The sequence below is a fragment of the Xyrauchen texanus genome, chromosome 50 (genome assembly GCF_025860055.1).
Source record: "Xyrauchen texanus isolate HMW12.3.18 chromosome 50, RBS_HiC_50CHRs, whole genome shotgun sequence".
Classification (NCBI taxonomy): Eukaryota; Metazoa; Chordata; class Actinopteri; order Cypriniformes; family Catostomidae; genus Xyrauchen; species Xyrauchen texanus.
Window position 1 is genome coordinate 2,399,227 of NC_068325.1, and position 9,130 is coordinate 2,408,356.

At 35.5% G+C, this 9,130-nt stretch overlaps 1 protein-coding gene across 1 annotated transcript; it reads left to right on the forward strand.

Moving 5' to 3' along the window:
- Positions 1-2,356: 2,356 nt before the first annotated feature.
- On the forward strand, positions 2,357-8,852 carry LOC127641292 (transmembrane 4 L6 family member 1-like). Its single transcript, XM_052124196.1, has 4 exons — positions 2,357-2,577; positions 4,607-4,678; positions 4,766-4,908; positions 8,256-8,852. Exons 1-4 carry the CDS (start codon positions 2,401-2,403, stop codon positions 8,449-8,451), a joined length of 588 nt encoding a protein of 195 aa, XP_051980156.1. The 5' UTR covers positions 2,357-2,400; the 3' UTR covers positions 8,452-8,852.
- The last annotated feature ends 278 nt before the right edge of the window (positions 8,853-9,130 follow it).

Sequence of the window (9,130 nt, forward strand, 5' to 3'; positions counted from 1 at the left end):
ACACAGTCTAAGAGTAAGTTTATGATGCCATCTGTAGTCTATAGACTAGAAGTGTTAAAAGCTGAAACATTACCCATCAGCAGATCATCTGGATTAAATGCCACTTTAAAGACAGAAGGGTCAATCTACAATACGGACAACATTTATTGTCTTTCATTTAGATAAGTCTGTAAAATAATTACTATAACAATGTTACAATGCCATGTTAGAATCACATGACCAGCCGAATACTACTCGCTTAATCTCAGTAACCATCCTGTTATTTCACACTTTGACTCATTAATTAAAGTAATCATGACTGACTGTGAATAATACATTTCTACAATGACATCTGAAACTGAAAACTATTGATTTTAAACTATGCTGCATCCAAACCACTAGATGTCACTGTCCAAGATGACACAAAGTCAGAAGTTACTGTGTGCACATTTAAACGATTGATAAATATTCGTAGGAATATCAGCATATTATATCGGAAACGTTATATGTCAGAAACTATCAGAAATATTCTCTTTCCAAGAAGCACCTTGTAGTTTCACAGCCCAACCACAAATACAACTGTAAAACTGTCACCATACGGAATAGCAAAAATAATCACTGTTTTCAAACAGATTCCAGAAAATTTCCCCATCTTCCATGATTGTACATACAGTAGTAAATCAGCCTATAAAAGGCTTACTCTGAATATGAAGGTGGGATATTTACATACCAAAACAATTGCACACATCAGCTTTAACCCTGTAACTATCAACCCTGTTATATTTCTGAAGGTATAATTATGTTTCATCATATATTAAAATGTAATAATTTCACTTAGGATGGCACAATGCAATGTATTCACACATTTTCAAAATCCTTAAACCGAAACCTAAATTATTTACATGAACTCCTCCAAGAGCTGTCAAGCTACCTCCACCAAACATGGTACAGACCTTCAGACTGTTCTGGAATGATGTGCTACGTCTTTTCAAACGGATTTAAATGACGGCTTTCACACAGTGAATGACAAAATACAGGGGGAAAAAACAAAGACAAGGGTTTAATCATTTAGCTTAAGATGGCACTGTCACAGTAAAACAACGGAAGCAAAGATGCAAGTCACTCTTTTAATGTGAGAGGTCAGAACACACGAAACAGTACAGAATAACGGGAGGGGCTGGAGAGAGTGAAGGAGTGAATCCAGTGCAGGTGGAATCCGGATGAGATGAACTATGAAGACACCGAACAGGGACACGAACCAGAAAGATAGCGGACAGGAAAACAACCGAACAAACACTGAGGACATCAAACCAACGATCTGACAAAGAGAGGAAATAGAGATGAGTATAAATACATGGTGGTAATAAGCAGCAGCTGGTGCAGTGAATGAGATCAGCTGGCACGCTGATCAATGGAACAAGCGGTAACGCCCACTAACACACGCTCAAACACACAGAACAACAATAACACGGGACATGAAGGAAACAGCGAATTCATGAATCGTGACAGGCACAATGCGATGTATTAACACTTAAATTCTATTTAAACATTTTATCAGATAAATAATGTTTAATGTACTTTAAATCACCTCATCAAAATGGAAAAGGCACCTGTTTCAAAAAATGTCCCAATAACTGACACTTTTTTTTTGTAAAATACTGTATATAAATTAAACATTAAAATTAAGCAGACAAAATAACATAGTTGCAAGTAACAGGGTTGAATATTTAGCCTAAATTAAACAATAACCCTGCTTGGGACCAAATGTTGTTTTTTAGTGAATGATAAACCCATATTTCCCAATAAATAAAAAAATAGTTTGATCATTTTTCACACAATAAGTTTGGTAACAGGGTTGAATGGTTGAGCTTGATGAATGCAGTCAACACTATCATTTGTGTAAATAATAAAAAAATGACGTATCTTCCCGTTATGCTGTAGAAAGGGTCCTAATGATGTCAAAATGATGACATCACTGTAAGAGTTTTCTTGTTGGATAGTCAAGACAGCTTAACGTCGGACAGGGCACTTTATCTAAAATATCTATTACTTCTCACTACAATGAAATGGGATTTGTACATGTAATTCTTTCAAAAATCTCCAAAGTACACCTTATTCATAGAACGTGCCAAGTTTCAATCTAATGCATTTACCCCTGAATACTCACAATCACAGAAGTATACAACAGTTTTGTGGGAAAACATCCTCCATATCTCTCCCACCACCTCCCCCCAACATATGTCTACATGTCAGAGCCCTCTTATTCATACAGTATTATGTCACTCTGCATCCTGTCTCCTCCCTACAGCTCAAGGGGGGGATCGGGGGCCTTTTAAAACCGTTCCACTCATCCACCCACCACCCCAGTTTCCTGTCACGGATTACTGTCGCCTGATCTCATTCCTGTTGCTCCGTGTGAACATGTGTTCTCTGGGTTTTGCCAGGTCTCTGGGTTTCGCGCTCATACCGCTCGCCACCTGCTGCATCGTGACAAATGTCCTGCTCTTTATCCCTGATGGACAGGTGACCTATGTTCAGAAAAATCTATTGACTACATATGTCTGGTACTTCATGGGAATTGGAGGAGGTGGTGTGGCTGTGAGTATTGGATTTATATTTGCAAAGGCCTTTGTGTGCAATGGTTTTGAAGAGATATGTGGTGGATTGCATGAAAAATGGGTCAGATTTTGGTATTTTCTATGTGACCAAATGTCCCCACAAGGAAACTAAAACCTGAAATTGCATTATGGGACCTCCCAATGGTCCACGCAAGTGTAAAAGCTGAATAAACATCCTAAATAACAGGTTTGTGTAAGTGTAAAGTTCAGGGATTAGGGTCAGGGTGTAGGGTTAAGGGTTAGGGTGTAGCAAATTTAATGAGCAAAATTTAAAATCAATGTAAGTAAATGGGAAGTGGGGGGCTGGGGGTAGGCTGTGTTCTGCCTTCATCGCTGAACAGCTTTTGGGTGCAGTTGTTTCTGTGTTAGAAAGGAACTTTTCCATTAATGGGCAGTAATTCGATTTTTCTATGGACATGTACAGTTATGAGGGACATTTTTCATATACCATGTATTACTCTTTTATTTAAAATACTTTAAATTAGTACATTAATTGACCTAGTTCTCCATCTCAGCAATTAGACTAAGAATGTAGAGAATGTATTACCTCTTACTCATAAAAGTTAACTCATATTGTATGCCATAATATGTATAACTAGGCCTTAATTGGAATATTAGGCACAGATCAGATGTTACAAATATGAAATAAGGAATTCATTACAGTTAATATATACTTCTTTTCCTGTCAACATGCATTTATTTCCTCCTTAGAAAATAAAATAAAACTATATGTAGCAATATAATGCCCCAAACAAATCCCTCCAATGCACTAAAATAGCACCAATTCATTTAACATTAAATGTTTCCTAAAGTCTCAGTGGGAGTTTGACTAATTGAAAGAACAAGTCCCCACATGGGTTGCATTTTCAAGGCATTAAATCTCTTAAACTCTCATTCCCCACCATATTAATCAGCCAGTAGATTGTGACTACACAAATCTCAGTTGTTTCTACTAGATGGCGATGAAATTGAATGTAGAGCAAATGTACAGCTTTTTATATTTTATCCTGAGAAAAAGCCTTAGTAATGCATTTCCTTTAGTGTTTCAACTGAGGTCCCAACAATGCCTCAAATTGGTTTGAGATTTTCCAAGAGACCAAAGTCTGCAATCAAAAGTCAACATAAAATCAATATTGACCAACTCTGTCTCATGAGAAGTCATAATAATATTACAAGATGGTGAAATCGTAAGAAGTCGTGCAAGTAGAGTTTTAATCCCATTGAGAAAAATAAACGTACCAACAATTCTGATTGTTTAATAGTACGATATGTTGAAATCAAAAGAAGTCATACAAGTTGCCTGTATTGTATCGATTTAAAATTCTGTTTGTTACCTTTTAGTTTGAGGCCAAGTCCTATGATATATTATGATTTCGCCATCTCTCACAAAGAGTTGTCATTAAATTAGGGCTGCCAACATTTACAACGCAAATACGGAACACTTGAGCATTTTGAGCACTTTGATATGGGATGGGGGTCACCCTAAATTGTTTGGCACCAGTGGGCCCTTCGAGCTTTTCGATGCTAAAATGTGGGACAATATGCATCCCTCACAGAACACACTCATTTCGACCAAAATAATATGCGACATTTGTCAACCTTACATGAGAATGTTGAAATTATCACTATTTAAATACATGCTCCTTGTCATATTGCGAATGCATCAGTGCATATTCTTTCAAATGAAAAAAAGACCCAAAGAGTAATAACGTGCTCTGCCTCCGAAACAGCTTCTTTTTTTTTCAGCAGATGTCAGCAAGAAATATTTTTTTAACACCTTTTCTACAATCACCTGGCTCCATTCTATTACATAACGCCCACTTTTCATGATCCATGAATGCCCCCTAACCACCCTACATTCTAATCTCATTGAATATCCTGTTTGACTCAGAATTATGTCAGATTATGAAAGTATGAATTTTAAACTACGTTTTCATGTTGACTTTTAGATGCTTACTGTGAGTGTGTTAGACATAGATTACTAAATGAAACTCTCTGTCTGTGTTCAGATGCTGATTCCGGCCGCCGTGTTTCTAGGAATGGGGAAATGTGCTAATACCTGCGGAACGGAGAGTTGTGCAGTGATTGTTAAAGCCTTTATTGAGCCCTGATTAATATAACTATTCTACTGTTCAGCCATATTGATAAATGTGATGTTGTGTCTATAGATGTGTGGTTCAGTGATAGCTGCTCTGGTGGGAATCGCCGGCTCTGGATATTGCTTCCTGATCTCTGTGATGGCGCTCTTAAAGGGGCCGTACTGCTTTACCAGGTTGGGATGGAGGTATCCTTTCGAGAACGACGAGGCACAGTATGAGCTCTTCGTGAAATTGCATTAATGCAACTGTTTGTTTAACTGTTTGCCAGTGGCGGTCCATCAGAGGAGGCACGGAGGCTGAGCCTCCTCATAAATGTATTCAAAACTAAAACTTAAGTGATCAAATTAACTGTTTTTTAATCAATATACCTACTAATATGCATAACTCAGGTGCAGATAATGTAAAAATGTATTTTGCATTTGACATTTATGCACGGTAGCCCAGGCAAGTTTTAATCACTGCACATGAAAGTAAAATGACCAATCAAAATGGATATCCAAATGAGGCAAGGTCATTTACTTATGTTGAAAATGGGGCAGAAAAGTGCAAAAATTTAGCTAAATGTAATTTGCCTCTTTCAGAATTAATAACCAATCGTATTCAGAGGTAACCTATCAAGCCATTTAGCTTTTAGTATCATGTATGTGCATGATCAAGCCCACCTGTTTTTAATGCGCAACACGATCTCATGAGTATACGTATGTATTCTTACGTAAAGTGTGGTTCTATGTACACTTGCTTATACACTGAAACGTACAATATTGATGAATTGACAGCATCTAAATGTAAATTATTTTACATTTTTACTACTTTACGGACATACAAGTGTTTAAGAATCCTTATTGAATCCATACTCAATTTGTGGAATTAATCGATTGATTTTATTGTATTTATAATCAAGTCAAGTCACACTTTTCACAACACACATCATTTCAAAGCAGCTGTACAGAAAATCATGAATTAACAGAAAATGAAACTGTAATATCTATAAAGTCTTAGAGTCATCATTGTGTAGTTTGATTAAATATGATTTGAATAATGATTTTAATTGAATAAATAAAAATAATAATTGTATTTATAACCCCAGAGAGTAAGCTGTAGGCGACTGTGGCAAGGAACACAAAACTCCATAAGATGTAGATTAATGGAGAAAAATAACCTTGGGAGAAACCAGACTCACTGTGGGGACCAGTTCCCCTCTGACTAACATCATGAATATAATGTAAATATTACTTATGTATAGTACAAGTCATGGTTTAAAATGATTAAACTAAATAAGTGTTAAGGGTCAGGGTTTAAACATCGATTGTGTTTGAACTGTAAGATTAATGACCAATGTCTTTGAAGTCCATCCTGGATTAACTGCAGAAGTTCACATAGATGCAATTGTCCTTGTTAGTTGGCTGATGAAGGCTTTTGTTGTCAATTGATAGTCTATGCATACCATTTCAAGATTGTAATCCATCAATAGACAAAGGTGATTCAGGTGTGAGGTGCATCGCAGTTCAACTGGCAGGTTATTCGGTGAGGTCTATCCTAAATCCAATGTTCAGGCAATTAACACAGTTCAAACACAATCTTTTGTTTAAACACTGACCCTTAACACTTACTTAGTTTAATCATTTTAAACCATGACTTTAACTATACATAAGTAATATTTACATTATTTGAAACAATCCTTTGAAACGCGTTCAATGCGGCACCAGAAATAATACAGAACAGAATAAAAACTTTGTAATGTCAAATTAGGTAAATTCATCAACTGTGTTAAATAAATATGATGGCAATGGCAAGCGAGTAAAAAAAAAAAAATTATCTCAATGATTATAATGCATTGTAATGCATTACTGGTATGATGTCCAGCAAGTTCAATAAATAAACTTCATTTGGTTAAAAATACAGCAGCCAGAGTGCTGACGAGAACCAAGAAATATGATCATATTAGCCCCATTTTGTTTTTTGATTGTTTCAAATTATAAAATGAAAAAGAAAATCTATAATTGTTTAATCGTTACTTATTACATTTTTATTTTGTTTTCTGTGAGACACAAAAGGAGTTTTCACAATATGCCATGGCTCAAAAAAAAAGACTTCAAAGTAAACTTTGAAGCACCAAAAAATTATAAAAGTAATCCATTCTATTCATGCGCTATAATGTAAGTCTTCAAAACCCATATGACAAACTAAATGAGTTTCACTGTAAATTTATCTGCCTGTTAATATTTTGAATTGTTGAAAAGTGTTATGTTTAAGGTTAAGGGATCTAAAATATCTATAAAAATAGTAAAAATGTAACTATAGAAATATACAGCATATATCATTTAAAATATTGGTAAATATTTTTATGTTTCTAAAGCTGTAAATATGTAAAAATATTTACATTTTAAATACTGTCAATATGTCTATATTGAACTACAATTACTTTTATTAACTTTTACTCAAATCATGATTAAAATGGCAGATTATCAGTTCATAAATATGTATTTTTTTTGCCATATTTCTCACACAATGGTATCATGTAAGTAAACAATTTAACTAGAGCGCATGACTTGTAAGGCGATACATTTTAATGTTTGCATAAAATAATCAACTATATTTAAAGCTTGTTCAAGCATGATCAAATTGCTAGAGCATTGATAGAGCGTTGCACTTGTGATGCAAAGGACCGGGCTATGAGTTCTGAAGAGCATGCAAATCTACACAAAAGCCGGAAGTGTCATAGGAGCTCCACAAAATGACGTGGTTACCTCAGTAATTGCGCTTTTCATTTTACATTTGCTTTTTTTTGTTTGGGAGAACATTTAATTCACTTTTAGCACCACTTAGTGGACATTTCACTTCGAAACTCTTGCATAATGTGTAAGAATGCATGTAATGTCATTTTGCAAATATGTCGCCACTGTCACGTAATTTGAGCAATAAAATAAAAACTCTTGAAATCCAATCTTTTCAAACCCATCCATATGTGGTTTGAAATACAATTTCAAGAGTTTTTTCGCCATTCAAGACACAACTGTATATAACATCATATACTGTAAAGTGTGCAATATTCTTTAGAGCATAAAGTGAATTATGTGACATTTATTAGTGAATGAGCGAACAAGTAAGCCAGTTCAGTGGCAGAAGCTGCAAGTGTTGAACGTATGGGCACATGTGAGCTCCAGTTTTCAGGTGAAATGTCCACAGAGTGGCGCTAAAAGCGAGTTCTAAAGCGAGTTGTTTTTAGTTGTTAATGATGTAATAGAGTGAAGAAGAATACATATTTTATTAACCACACCACAATCCAAACCTAACCATCAGTGGAGGAAAAAATGCAACCTACGAAGCACACTCGTCATTGATTATGTGAACACAATTACTTCCTGGTTTCCACATAACCAGAATCCATGTCTCGGCTTCTCGCACAACATTCTATCAATAGCACCACAGAAAGCCAACATTTCGAATAGGAGATGCCACTTGTCAGTAACTCAGCAGAATGGGAGTGATTTCATCACAAATAAATCAGCATTTGAGTTTTAACTGTATTTGGAAGTGCCATCTCTTTTCCTTTATTCAGGTATTTGTTCACTCGTGAGCAGTGGTCTGACTGCATTCAGCCAGAACACATCGTAGAGTGGAACGTGACCCTGCTGTCCATACTGCTGGGTCTGAGCACACTCGAGTTTATCATCTGTTTCCTGCAGCTCATCAGTGGATTGGTAGCAGTGTGCAGGCCGTGCTGCTACAAACAAGAGTACAGCCTGAACGCATGAGGATCAACCGCCAGCCCGATCAGCCATCAGAAAAAAGTCATCCGAGATGGAGCAAACTTCCCTAAATAGTGCACAGATCTGCGGGTCACACTACATGTCACATTGACACTTTGGATATAAGAATTTGTTTAATAAATAAATGTAAATGTGAACACTAAAAAAAATGAAACACATTTTTGCTGGCTGAATTTATTGGGACATTTTCACATATCTGCAGCCGAATTTGTATTAGCAGTTTTCTATATAGAAAAAATATAATGAAATGCTATATTGAAATATAAATGTATTTTTTTATGACCTTTGTTTGTTTTGTATAAGAAGTTTTGTAAATTCTTTTCTAATTATTGATAGAAATACATTCGATCAGTGTTGTTTTGAATACCTATAAAAGTTGCAATATGCTTTAAATATTGCCTTTGATTAATAAATACAGGTATGTCTTGTTTTAGACTACATTTACAATTTCTTAAACCTCTTTTGATTAATTCATGTTTTTTCCAACATGCGCATAGGTACCAGGGAATGGCAAATACATATCAATCCTTGGGAAATGTTTCCTAAAGCTTTATTATCCCATTACAGCAATAATCCCTTCGCATAAAGCTGTATCACACCATAGCACTTGCCAAAAAGCCTCTTGACTGATATTTCAACTTTAAAAACATGCACATTTTTATGA